This window comes from Sphaeramia orbicularis, chromosome 3 (assembly GCF_902148855.1).
Source record: "Sphaeramia orbicularis chromosome 3, fSphaOr1.1, whole genome shotgun sequence".
NCBI lineage: Eukaryota > Metazoa > Chordata > Actinopteri > Kurtiformes > Apogonidae > Sphaeramia > Sphaeramia orbicularis.
Genome location: NC_043959.1, coordinates 58,214,301 through 58,228,876, shown reverse-complemented (window position 1 = coordinate 58,228,876; position 14,576 = coordinate 58,214,301). Strand labels below are relative to the sequence as shown.

Below are 14,576 nucleotides of genomic sequence, written 5' to 3'. Positions count from 1 at the left end.
GACGCGGTTGCCCTTGGTAATGCACCCCTGCCGGTGCGTGCCCCCCCCACCTGTCACTGCGCAGGAAACTACAACAAAACAGCACTTTGCGTGTCGTCCATCTCCCCCTCCTCCTCCTGTCTGACTGGTGCACAGACAGAGATGAAGCCACGATCCAAACCCAGAATACTGCAACTGAAATCATATTATATAAACCTATAATCAAAAACCATGTAATAATATACACAAATCATATAATAGGCTATAAACCTGTAATTAAAAAACATATAATAATATTTACAAATCATATAATAGGCTATAAACCTGTAATTAAAAATCACATAATATATACAAATTATATAATAGGCTATAAACCTGTAATTAAAAACCATATAATATAATATACAAATTATATAATAGACTATAAACCTGTAATTAAAAACCATATAATATATACAAATCATATAATAGGCTATAAATCTGTAATTAAAAATCACATAATATACACAAATTATGTAATAGGCTATAAACCTGTAATTAATCATATAATAGGCTATAAACCTGTAATCAAAAATCATATAATAATATATATAAATTGTATAACAGGCCATAAACCTGTAATCAAAAATTATATAATATAAGAAGATATACAAATCATGTATATAAATCTGTAATAAAAAAAATCATGGCATATTATAATATATAGCTATACAAGATATAGCTAATATAAGTATATAATCAAAAATCGCATCATATGATAATAGACCTACATTTAAATCATATAATGTAGACCTAAACATGTAATCAAAAATCAGATCATATAATAATATATATATAAATCATATATAAAAAAAAAAAAAACTGTAATCAAAAATCATGGCATATTATGATATAAACACGATATGATATAATAATCAAAAATCGTATCATATAAAAAATATATACGAATCATATAATATAAACCTATAATAAAAAATTATATCATATAATAATACATATAGCTAAATCGTTTAATAAAAACTTATAATCAAAAATCATAGCATATAATAATAATAACAATACAAGTTTATACAAGGAGGTCTTTATTTTCAGTTCAGTTTAATAATTATGACCAAGGCTGATTTCTAATTTAAAATTCTCTAATTCTAAAAGAGCAGAGGGGTTTGAAAATGTATTCTGTATCCTGGTGTAATCTAATATCAACTCAGTATGATTACTGGAGACATGCCCGGAAAAATGTTATGGCCTGAACCAGGAGACGATCGATATAAACACTCTGCTTTTTAATGGGAAGTCTGATTAGAATCTAATGGGAGATTCCAGGACATCTTAATGCTTTCAAGAGGAAGACACTGATGAGTAATGATCATCTGTTTTGGGGATGTTTTGGAACATGGAGCTCTGACGTCCGATTTTCCGAGAAGGCAGCATTTAGGGACAGGGGTTTTCTGTGACCGCTGACAGGGAAGGAAAAGACTGACTGTGCGAGTTTTGAGCACATTGTTTTGTTTTGTTTTCCATAGAACTCATATCCTCATTACTATTAGATCATCCACTCTGATACTTTATTATTGCGCCATTTTCTTTGTATAGATCATGCGTGACTTATCACCGCCTCTGATGACGTCATACCTCCTATTTAAGATGCAAGTCAGGAGAATGTTTTCGAAAATGAAAGTTGGTCATTGGACTGGAGTGATCGTGTTTGTCAACTGTTCTCACAATGACTGGAAACGGACCTCTGCTTCTGCTGTTTCTGCTAATACTTTTGCCAGGTAAGAAAATTCTGTGACATATTCATTCAATGTAAGAAGGTAGATCACACATTCTTTTAAATACAATTATAAGCTTAATATGTGTCAGTTCTCTTTAATGTTGATACAGGATTTAAAACTATCAGTTCAATAGGCATAATTTAATTTAATATAGTATGGAAAAATGTTGGTTAAATAGGAATGAACTATCTTTAGTGTTAGGATATAAAATTGTGATATGTGAAATTATTATTATTATTATTATTATATTATTATTTTTAAAAATTATGTATAAATTGAACAGTGAACAGCAAGGGATGAAAATGAAAGGGAGTGTGTAAGTAGGTTTGTGTATTTTGGGGGTGGAGTCATGAAATGAGTTATTCAGAATTTCTTGTGAAGACACAGTGTTTAAATAAGCCTATTCCAATTGGCTTATTAAGAATGAAGTTTAGACCAGCTGTAAATGTAAAGGATCAGGAGATAACTTTTGTGATAATGTGATACTATGTAAATAAAATTTGGTTGATTGATTGATTGATTGATTCCACAAATACACACATCAGAAATCACAAGTGAAACAGCCATCAAAAAAATGAAGATATAATGTATATTTTAAGATGTTTGGGAAGCTCCTGTTTTGTAAAATGTAATAATATAAATGTATATTATGAGCGTACGATGCTTTATATTTACACACAATGTGACCATAATGTTTTGGCATAGAACTCAGAAATTTAAAATGTATTTATTTGTTTTTTGGGCTTTGCAAACAAAATTAGCAAGGACAGATCTGACATAAATATGTAACTACCTAACACAGAAATATACAAAAAAAAATTTAAAAAAAATACTGATACTGAAGAAGATGCGTATATATTGATAAATGGATACATTTCTGTTACTTTTGTTTATTTATATAGAATGAATGAACAGGATTATCATTATTATTAAAAGTAATTATAATATAATAATCTCAAATAATTGATTATGTAATAATTATGACAGGATGTCAGAGATAGAATCACTATTTGCCATAATATGAAACTAATATTCATAAACTCATTCTATTTCTACAACACTAACACAGTCTGTTACTCATTCACGTTCAACTACGTCTTAATAACTGAAGCATCATTTAGATTTTAAATACACACCTTCTGATAGTTTTCCCAATAATCAAATTTATCAACTTTTTTACACCTATTCTCAGGTTCTCATCCTATGAAGATAAGACAGATATATGTCAAAGCAGGTGAAGTGGTGACGCTGCATTGCCCACACAGTCATAAGGAAACCAAACCGACATGGACCTGCTACACGCCACAGGAGACGGACCTGTCCAACCTGTCATCAGCGGAGCAGAATCAGATGGGATTTCTGATTCATGAGAGGAGCCTTGTTATTCTCAGTGCTACTGTAAAAGACCAGGGGAATTATTCATGCTCTCTGTGGTAAGGACAAAGACAAAGTAATCACATTCCTTAAATGGGTCATATTTTGCTAAACCCACTTTTATTAGTCTGTGGTTCATTTATTTGTGTATTTGGACCCTAATAGTTCATAAAGTTTGAATTTGAACCCTCCAGGTGTTGCAAAGCTATCTTTATATTCATTTTGGCAAAAATCAAGTGAATTTCTACAACCCATTTTAATTTCTGCTTAATTTGTTACGTTTTACAACTAGTTATGTCATGACATTTGCACATATAAGGTCAAGACTTCTGATGAACATTTCTCCAAGTGCAACATAATTGTTTGTCAGCAGCAGCGGTTGTAGTAAAAACTGAAAATATGTCCAAACTTCAAACTGATGACCTAAAATGTTCAGTTGTTGGTTGTATTAACGAAGACAAGTGGTTGAACAGGACAGAACAGCACAAACAACCTGGAGGGGGTGGGGCATGAAGTGGCTCATTTGCATTTAAAGGGCCAGCACTCAAAACGACCTTTCTGGTCTAATTTTACCTTCTAATCTAATCTAATCTAATCTAATCTAATCTAATCTAATCTAATCTAATAATAATGAACTAGATTTCTACAGTGCTTGTCAAGGCACCCAAAGTGCTTTACATTATTGATCCATTATTCATTTGCGCTTACATTTACACTCTGGTTGGTGGTAAACTCCATTTGTAGCTACACCTGCCCTACATTCACATGTATTCATACACCAGTGTGGAGGCAAGGTGGGTGAAATGTCTCGTCCAAGGACACAACGGCACATAAGTGGGACAGAGCAGGATTTGAACCACCAACCCTTCAGTAATTGGACGACCCGCTCTACCTTCTGAGCCCTGGCCGCTCATGGCTAATCTAATCTAATCTACTGGGTAAATAAAACATGTTATGATTTAGGAATTGAGTTTTACACGCTGGCATTTGGCTTGTGATTAAAATAGTTCACAGTAACTGCACCTCCTCCACTGAAAAGATTCCAGGTGCCAGAATGTCGAGGTGAGCAGCTCGGTGGGACGATATCAAGTCCCTACAAGAACCTGTGCCTTTGGTCAATCTGCCTTCTCTTTAAAAGCCATTTAGGGATGGAGTCGGATAGTCCGAAACCTTGGCTAGATTTTCATGTGTTTTCTCCTAAAGTTAAAAATTGTGTTTTGAGTCACCAGCATTGCCAGCATTAGTTTATTCTTTTGATTTATGGTGTTGGGATGGTTTGGGACGTGTTTTGGGGGCATGGTGTGTTTGTTTGACCTCCCAAATTGTAGCTGTTATATAGATGTATGATTTTTTTTTTTTAATTTGTCTTCACTTGCCCAAGAACCACACATGGAAACTACAGGGGTTGGACAAAATAATGGAAACACCTTAAAAAATCAACAAAATATAATTTAATATGGTGTAGGTCCGCCTTTTGCAGCAATTAGAGCCTCAATTCTCCGAGGTATTGATTCATACAACTTGTGAATTGTTTCCAAAGGAATTTTAAGCCGTTCTTCAGTTAGAATACCCTCCAACTCTTTTAGAGACGATGGCGGTGGAAATCGACGTCTTACTTGAATCTGTAAAACTGACCATAAATGCTCAATAATGTTGAGGTCTGGGGACTGTGCCGGCCATACGAGATGCTCAACTTCATTAGAATGTTCCTCATGCCATTCTTTAACAATTCTAGCTGTATGGATTGGGGCATTATCATCTTGAGGTGAAGGTGTTTCCATTATTTTGTCCAACCCCTGTAGGTTGTAGCTAAATCTGGTGAAACATGTCTTTTTCCTCTGAGAACAAGATGTATTGTTCATCTTCAATGTTGATGAAATGAAACTAAATGAAAGTAAACAAAAGTAATTTCAATGAGAAAAGAAAATGGATGTTAAAATAACTTGCACATAATTACAAAACAATTTTGATCAGTATGTGAAATTTTACAAATTGGTCTCTTAAATCTCTTTTGTTTTTACTTTGATAGAAGATGTCCAGATTCAATCTTGATTTTGCATTAATTAAATCTAAGATTAAATGTTGATAGTGAGTGAAACTTTCAAATTAACAGTTTCTCTTGTGATATGCAGGAATACCACCGTCCAGTCCTGGTTCAGGCTGATAGTCTACACAACACTGTCCAGTGATCTTGAGAGGAAGACTCAGTATCCTATTACATGCTACTCACAGGAGGCGTGCACACTGACATGTCCTGACAGAAACATACCTGACAAAAACATTCTGAACATTACCACCACTGGTATTGTATGGAAAAAAGGAAGTGATGTGACCACAGATTCTTTGGTAATTCGTTTTCCAAAGAACATTTTGTATTCACCGCTTGAGTTGTTTTCCTTTCATTTCATGCTTATCAGTTCCTTTTCATTTGTTCTGATAAGGTGGGTGAGTCAGTGTCAAAAGAGGTTTACTACTTCTCGAGTGTGGATGAGGAAGACTATGGTGTTTACACTTGTACCAGGTCGTACGTGTACCAAGGTCAAACATACAACAAGACATTCACAGTGATACTGAATGTCAAACCAGGAGGTAAAAATGGTAATAACACTTTGTGGATATGAACATGTTTTTCAATGTAAACCAGTGTCATTAACATGTATTTCCTCTTTTTGTTGAACAGAAAAATGGAAACAGCCAGAAATCCTTTCACCAAAAGAAAAAGATGTGTTTTATGTAGATTTGGGTGAGCTTCGGTTATATGGCAACACACACAATCACTTTCACCGTTTTACATAAGACATTTGTAAGTATATATATTTATTTATTTATTCTAGGCTCAACACTGATGATCAACTGCACTGCTGTTCTGTCTTCAGAGTTTGATGAGGTGTTGTGGTTGAGTGAAAACTCATTTGTGGACAGAAATCTCAGCTCATCAGTGTTCTACACTTGGACACAGTAAGCACTTTGCAAATATCCACAGATTTTATAATTGCTTTAAAGCTGCTGGAGCCAAAATTAAGGAGAAAAAGTGGCAGGGCTAAAAAAAAATGCACACAGTCTCTGCAGCTGTCACCTCTAGGTCCAAATCATAAGATTAGAATCAGAATTGCCTTTATTGTCATTTGACAGTACAGAGTACATCAAACGAAATTGAGTTCGATGATTCGGGACATCGGGCCTCTGCTCCTAGTACAGAGTACAACTAGAGCGCTACCACAAAACCCTTTCTTCGAAAATTGCAGTGAAAAACAGAAGATAATGCAAAGCACAAATGTAAGACATCATACAGTTTTCACACAGTACACGTGGACACATGCTGGAATTTTTTCATGGATTTGAAGGGAATTGGGGGACAGCATGAACATTAGGCAGAGAGCAGACGTGAAGACAAAATGGGGGTAGGGAGATGCTTGAACTGTGTAATAATTGTGGAATGTGTGTGCGAAGATAAAGAGACTCCAGTAGGTCATATTGTCCTTTAAGTTCAGTTCAGTCTTATCAGTTCTTCCCGGGTGGATCCGGCTGCAACTGTTCCATCAGGGGAGGCGGGCCCCCCAAGACCTTTCTTCCTTGATGAAAAAATTGTGTCAATTGCGCTGAGTGACCAGTTGATCAATTCCATATTTGCTGTTTGAGAGCTCAGCAAGCAGGGGATTCAAAAGTAAAGGAAGTCAGACGAGACACTGCAAGGCCAAAGCAGAGTGGGGAGGCAGGAAAAAAAGCAGCAGATAGCAGAGCTCAGAAAAACACGTCTGCTCTCTTCAAAGGACAAGGAAGAAGAATGTAACTAGAAAAGCACTCGGACAGCGCAGACCTCCGCCAAGGCAGATCAGCCCCCCCCCACCACCACCGCCACCAAAATTTAATCATTTGTTCCTTGTGCCAGTATCAACATTTCCTGAAAATTTCATAATAATCCGTCCATAACTTTTTCAGTTATGTTGCTAACTACCCAACAAACAAACAAACAAACCCTGGCAAAAACATAACCTCGTTGGCGGAGGTAAATATAGATGACCGTGACTCTGTGGACTCCCTTTCAAACTGTCTCATCCATGGAATAGAGCAGTAGAGCCACATCCTACTGAATGTTTAAGCTGTCAATCATATATGTAGCTCCCAATTAAGAAGCCCCCAATACAATTCTTGTTTCCTCTGAAACCACTTGACTTAAAATACGCTGAAAGGTAATTATAGATATTTAGTCAATAGAAAGTTCCTTCTGTTGTGCCCTGTGGGACCAATGTACATATGAAGGGCACACATATCATATTTGTAAATTTAAAAGATAATTTTACAAATAAAAAAAACATTGTTTGTGGTAAATACAGTAAAGTACCATCAAAATCAAAGTGCCTTTAATATTATTACATTGTTAGAAAAGTAGTTGAAGGAAATTGAAGTTATGCTCCTAGTATGATGTGACATGATCTCATTCATTCTCACACACTCAGTACACTCCATACCACGATTAATAATAATAATAATAATAATAATAATAATAATAATAATAATAATAATAATAATAATAATAATAATAATAGATAAAGGCATAATTAGACTGATGTACATGAGAATATTGCACATGAAAATTTTTCAATGCATCTGGTTGTGTGTGAAACAGTTCAGTGGACTGCATCTGTCATTGCATGTGATGCACACTGAATCTCCAGACTGACATTCATGATGTTCCCACCTCAATGACTTCCATTTCCACAGGTTTACCTCAAAGAATGATTTTCTTAATTTGTAAAATTACCTTTCAGATTGACAAATATATGTGTTGCCGCTGACTGGAATAGAATTCGTAACTGGCACAAATGGAAAAAAAAATTCAAGAACTGGAGCATTAAAACCACTAAAATCACTAGTTGCTTGTCCATTGACCCTCATATTGTGTGTGAATATAACTTTAAAAATTTACGTAATGGAAAAACTCGCCTTTTTTGATTAAAACTTTTTGAGCTGGCAAGAGGTGGTTTTTCAGGTGTAGCGCAATTGGTTTATCATGCAAAACTGCAATGGAAAGACCTTTTTCTGCGACTAGTCACATAAATGAAAAAACGGATGTTGACGGACGTTACAACAAGCGAAGAAGAGTTTTTAAAGAAACATGGTGCAGTATGTGTGGATACGCCAGGAAACCAAATAATTTTTAAATTTAGTACGGGATAGAGGGGTAATATATAATAATAACGAATATATCTGTAAATCAACACGATATTTATGTTCGTCACCATGTTTATGGAAATACTTCTTGTGTCAGTTCGCGATAATAAATAAACAAATCACCGCATTTGTGATTTAATGCCAAAACCGACATAACGGAGTTCTGTTTTTTTTACATTTAATAAATATCGGTAAAGTTTTGCACAGATGTCCAATGAAAAAGCGAGTACTGACACACCCAACGTGAGTATTTATTTTACTCATGTTTCCTCTTCTCCTTTGTCTTCAGGGATATTAATGATGAGGAAACAAAGATGACAGCATCTCTAATTTTCAAAAACGTGTCAGAGAAGGATCTGTCCAAACATTACACGTGTAAACTGATCTCTGTGTCAGAGCCTCCAAGCTTTGTCACAATCACCTTGGCCCAAAAAGGTAAGCTGAATATGTAGAGAGACATGGTCAGGTCCATAAGTATCTGGACAGTGGCATACATATGTGGTGTAACTGTAGCTACATTATCACAATGGATTAAAAATCAGACATTAAAGATGTGACTGAAGTGTGGACTTTCAGCTTTAATTCAAGAGTTTTAACAAGTAATTTTGCATTTAGCATTACCACGAATTTTACACAAGGGGTAAATTAGGATTGGGCCTTTTGGGCCTATACCATTAGTGACACTGTCTAAACTAGGAGTGTCAAACTCATTTTAGTTCAGGGGCCACATTCAGCCTAATACTATAAAAAGTGGGCCAGACCAGTAAAATATTATAAACCATAGGATAAGAACTTTTGAGTGAAAAAGTAAATTCCATGAAACAAAAAATACACTTAAATATGCTTAAATATTCTACAATACACACAAAAATACACGTAAATATGCTTAAATAATCTACAATACACGCAAAAAATACACTTAATTATGCTCAAAAATCCTACAATACAATCAAAAATACACTTAATTATGCTCAAAAATCCTACAATACATGCAAAAATACACTTAAATATGCTTAAATATTCTACAATTCATGCAAAAATACACTTAAATATGCTCAAAAATCCTACAATACATGCAAAAATACTTAAATATGCTTAAATGTTCAACAATACACGCAAAAATACACTTAAATATGCATAAATGTTCTACAATACACGCAAAAATACACTTAAATATGCTTAAGTATCCTACAATACACGCAAAAAAAACACTTAAATATGCTTAAATATTCTACAATACACCCAAAAATACACTTAAATATGCTTAAATAGCCTACAATACACGCAAAAATACACTTAAATATGCTTAAATATTCTACAATGAATGCAAAAATACACTTCATTATGCTCAAAAATCCTACAGTACATGCAAAAATACACTTAAATATGCTTAAATATTCTACAATACATGCAAAAATACACTTAAATATGCTCAAAAATCCTACAATACATGCAAAAATACTTAAATATGCTTAAATATTCAACAATACACGCAAAAATACACTTAAATATGCATAAATGTTCTACAATACACACAAAAATACATTTAAATATGCTTAAGTATCCTACAATACACGCAAAAAAACACTTAAATATGCTTAAATATTCTACAATACACCCAAAAATACACTTAAATATGCTTAAATATCCTACAATACACGCAAAAATACACTTAAATATGCTTAAATAGCCTACAATACACGCAAAAATACACTTAAATATGCTTAAATATTCTACAATACATGCAAAAATACACTTAATTATGCTCAAAAATCCTACAATACATGCAAAAATACTTAAATATGCTTAAATATTCTACAATACACGCAAAATACACTTAAATATGCTTAAATATTCTACAATACACGCAAAAATACACTGAAATATGCTTAAATATCCTACAATACATGCAAAAATACACTTAAATATGTTCAAAAATCCTACAATACATGCAAAAATACTTAAATATGCTTAAATATTCAACAATACACGCAAAAATACACTTAAATATGCATAAATGTTCTCCAATACACACAAAAATACACTTAAATATGCTTAAATATCCTACAATACATGCAAAAATACACTTAATCATGCTCAAAAATCCTACAATACATGCAAAAATACTTAAATATGCTTAAATATTCTACAATACACGCAAAATACACTTAAATATGCTTAAATAGCCTACAATACACGTAAAAATACACTTAAATATGCTTAAATATCCTTCAATACATGCAAAAATACACTTAAATATGCTTAAATATTCTACAATACACGCAAAAATACACTTAAATATGCTTAAATATTCTACAATACATGCAAAAATACACTTCATTATGCTTAAATATTCTGCAATACACGCAAAAATACATTTAAAATTCCGTGATTAAAATGTTTAGATCTACGAATTGTACTTGAACGTAACATGAACAAAAATGAACAACCTGAAAATTCTTTAGTAAAATGAGTGCAATGGTAACAATATTACGCCTTAGTTTATCATTTTATACACGTGAACCGCAACTTGTAAATCATAGTGGATCTACAAATACACAAAATATTAAATAACAGGCAGAATATTATTAAAATTCCACATACTTTTCTTTAGACATTTCATTTGATTGTTAATATTTTCAGTTTAATTTTTGCATTTCACAAATTCACCCCACGGGCCATATTGAACCCTTTGGCGGGCTGGATGTGGCCCCCAGGCCGCATGTTTGACACCTGTGGTCTAAATACTAATGGATGTGACTGGATGTATACTTTTGATCATTTCAGATGTTTATTGAGAAATACTTTAAATATTTACAGATCATACATCGACCTTCATTGTGGCTCTTAGCATCGTAGCCATGATCTTAGTGGTTGCATTAATGGCACTTTTGTATGTGAAGTGGAAAACTGACATAGCTATTTTCCTGCGAAACACTCTTGGTTGCTACAGCAGCATCTCAGGTAGGAATCTTTTTTTTTTTTATTATTCGTTTCTCTCTCTGAGTGCAGCTTTGTCAGAGTCTTTGAGCTTGTGTCATTTCGTGTTGTCTTCTAGATGGAAAGAGTTATGATGCCTATTTGATGTGTTATAAAAGTGACTCAGATGGAGCACTAAATGAAGACGACAGAAAGTGGCTGGAAAATATTTTGGAGGAGTTTGGATACACACTCTGTTTTCATGACCGTGACGTCTTACCAGAGGAACGTACGTACTCTGTTTCTAATGTCTGAATAAATATCGTTAGCCTCGTCATAGTTATTTTTTTTTCACTTCATAACTAATGATGAAAAATTAATCAGCAGTGTTTGTTTTTTTTGTTTGTTTTTTTTTTAACTCAAAGCAGCTTTTATAACACTGAAACAGACGCAACTTCCTGGGTTAAAAGAAATGTGAACAGAATACAGTACATTCCAAGTAGGCCTGTAACGGTACACGTACTGAATCGTTTCGGCACGCACCTGTTCGGTTCGGTACACAGCTGTACCGAAACGGCACAGTATGATGAGAAAAAGAAAAAGGAACGAAAGACGTCATTCGATGCGGAACTTTACAACTTTCACACAGTCATATGGAAGGAGCACACATTGACCCGAAATATGAAATAGCAGCTGATATAAGGTTAAAAAAAAACAACAAATATGATGTGAACCTGGAAGGAAGAGACTGAAGACCCTCCACCATCAGTCCAGTCCAGTTTGGATCAGTTCAGGTTCAGGTGAAAGACAATAACGAGGAAAGAGACGTTAATAAGGTGGATGTTGTTTGGCCCCTAGGAACTACGGTAGTTCTAAACACTGACACTAGGTCTGTCTGTCTGTCTGTCTGTCTGTCACGCACGCTGTATAATAGAGGAATAAACAGAACGTTGAAAGTATGTAAAGTTTCACTTTCGTTTCACAACAGCGTTCGTTACGTTAGTTATGGACCGCACCCCCAGGTATGTAACTGCGTGCCCCCCCTATCCCCCGGCTCCGACAAAAAAAACATAAATCCCCCGTGCACACAGGCACACACAAATACACAGTGTCCTAAACAGTTTGTTCTCTGTCCTAAAATAAATAATCTGGTTCATTGTGTTGTCAGTGTTTCTCTTCAGTTTGTTTCAACAGAATACCAGTTTGTCCTCTTGTTAATGTTGCACTTCATGTGGAATTTTTTTGTTATTTTTCTGCAGAATGTGAACTGACAGAACTGTGATTAGATTTTTCTTGTTTGTTCGAAACTACCTTTCAGGGAAAAGTGCAATACTAATGTTTAAAATGCATTTAGTAATATTAATAATTTATTTTATTTTCTATTTGATTTGTAGTAGCAGAATTATATTATTCCTGTTTTTCTATATTCTATTGTCTCCAAAAATTCGGGGAAAAATGTTTTAAAAAATTCATAAATGCATTAATAGACATTTTGAGGGGTTTTCTTTCTTCCCGTACCGAACCGAAAAAAAAAACGAACCGTGCCTTTGAAAACCGAAAACGTACCGAACCGAAAATTTTGTGTACCGTTACAGGGCAGAGCAAAAAAAATGAACATGATGATTATTGTGATATAATTTTGTATCATATCGCAACATCATTTCTATATTGCAAAAATTTGCCTTAAAAACTCAGCATCTATGATGGTCACATTATATAGTAATTTCATATCATAATAATCTGAGTGTAAATAGTATTTTTTTTTTCTAAATCTGAATCAACAGTGTTAGGAGAGTAAAGTTACACAGATATCACAATTTGGCCAAAATATGACTTTGGCAATTATGCTATGAGGGTAGAGATGTGTAAAATATTTATGGTATATTTTTGTGTAAGTTTGGATGAATAATATAATGTGGTAATCTGGTTGGTTGCAGCTGTAGAAGAGGCAGTGTCAGAGTGCATAGACCAAAGCCGCACAGTAGTCCTGATCCCCACAACTTCAGATCCTGGTCCAGGGTCTGGTCTGCTGACCGACTACGGAGCATTGGTGGAGCAGCACAGTCATGTCGTATTCATCAGAACCGAAACAAACGGACCCAAAAGGAGTCAGTCATTAAAGGGTTTGGATAAGACTGGAAGATGTGTGACCTGGAAGGGCATGAGCTCCAGGCTGTCGTCATCCTCTTTCTGTAAGGAGCTGCGCTATTACCTCCCTCCACCGCAACACAAAAACAAAGAAACAACGGTTAGGATGATAAGACCTTAAAATGTTTAACAAAATACACAGTTACTCTACTGCACAGGTGTCAAACATGCGGCCCAGGGGCCAAATCCGGCCCACCAAAGGGTCTAGTCCAGCCCTTGGGATGACTTTGTGAAATGCAAAAATTACATTAAGTTTTAGTTCAGGTTCCACATTCAGACCAATTCAGTCTGAAGTGGGCAGGACCAGTAACATACAATCATAATAACATAGAAATAATGACAACTCCAAATTTTTCTCTTTGTAAATGTAAATATTTTCATGTATTTACACTAAAATAAAGTATAATTTCACAAAAAATGTGAATAGCCTCAACAAATATGAACAACCTGAAATGTCTTAAGAGAAGTAAGTGCAATTTTAACAAGATTCTGCCTGTTACTAAATATTTTGTGTATTTGTAAGTTCCAATGTACATGTGTAAATGATAAACTGAGGCATAATATTATTAAAATTACACTTATTTTTTTCAGTTTGTTAATGTTATTCACATCATTTGAAAAGATAGATTGTAGATGTAAACCTTTTCATATTGTAAATTTACTTTTTTTTTTTTGCTCTAAAACGCAGAGAAAATTTTGGAGTTGACATTTCTATATTGTTATGTTATTATTTTACTGGTTCGGCCCACTTCAGATCAAATTTAGCTGAATGTGGAACTGAACTAAAATGAGTTTGACACCCCTGCTCTACTGTCACTGAATGAACACAGAATAAAACCTACTCCACAGTAACACAGCAGCATGTTTAAAAGAAGTGACTTCAGCGATTTTCAGTCACTGGTGAGATTTTTTTTCCTACTGCAATGACAGAAAATCACATCAAAACATGATCTAAAGATTTAAATAACTTGGTATTATTGACTACAGTAATTATTTTTTATTATTTATTTTATCAGCTAATTATTGTCTATGTATTAACTGGCTAAGTGTTAGAGTGTATATATATATATATATACATATATATATATATATATATATATATATATATATATATATATATATATATATATATATATATATATGTCAAAAAATGTAACCTATAGTCAAAATAGTCAAGTAATCTAACCAGTAGATGAGGAAAGTTATTGT

General features: G+C 34.0%; 1 protein-coding gene across 3 annotated transcripts; it reads left to right on the top strand.

The window, feature by feature from the left end:
• Nucleotides 1-1,599: 1,599 nt before the first annotated feature.
• Nucleotides 1,600-13,620, top strand: LOC115417165 (interleukin-18 receptor 1-like). Of its 3 annotated transcripts, none has more exons than XM_030131180.1 (10): nt 1,600-1,754; nt 2,947-3,187; nt 5,261-5,447; nt 5,570-5,726; nt 5,809-5,871; nt 5,963-6,086; nt 8,590-8,735; nt 11,121-11,264; nt 11,359-11,508; nt 13,157-13,620. In XM_030131180.1, the coding sequence occupies exons 1-10, from the start codon at nt 1,703-1,705 to the stop codon at nt 13,486-13,488; spliced, it is 1,596 nt and encodes a 531-aa protein (XP_029987040.1). In that variant the 5' UTR covers nt 1,600-1,702; the 3' UTR covers nt 13,489-13,620. The 3 variants fall into 3 exon arrangements, with proteins under 3 accessions (XP_029987040.1, XP_029987037.1, XP_029987039.1); XM_030131177.1 differs by having other exon boundaries at nt 5,261-5,474; XM_030131179.1 differs by having other exon boundaries at nt 1,601-1,754; nt 5,261-5,474; nt 5,570-5,717.
• The last annotated feature ends 956 nt before the right edge of the window (nt 13,621-14,576 follow it).

Excerpts from the sequence above, each read along its gene's own strand:
- LOC115417165 (XM_030131177.1), top strand. The coding sequence starts at position 1,703 with ATGACTGGAAACGGACCTCTGCTTCTGCTGTTTCTGCTAATACTTTTG. Across the intron at positions 6,087-8,589 it reads GTGTTCTACACTTGGACACA|GGATATTAATGATGAGGAAA; the intron begins GTAAGCACTTTG and ends CTTTGTCTTCAG. Across the intron at positions 11,509-13,156 it reads TGACGTCTTACCAGAGGAAC|CTGTAGAAGAGGCAGTGTCA; the intron begins GTACGTACTCTG and ends GGTTGGTTGCAG.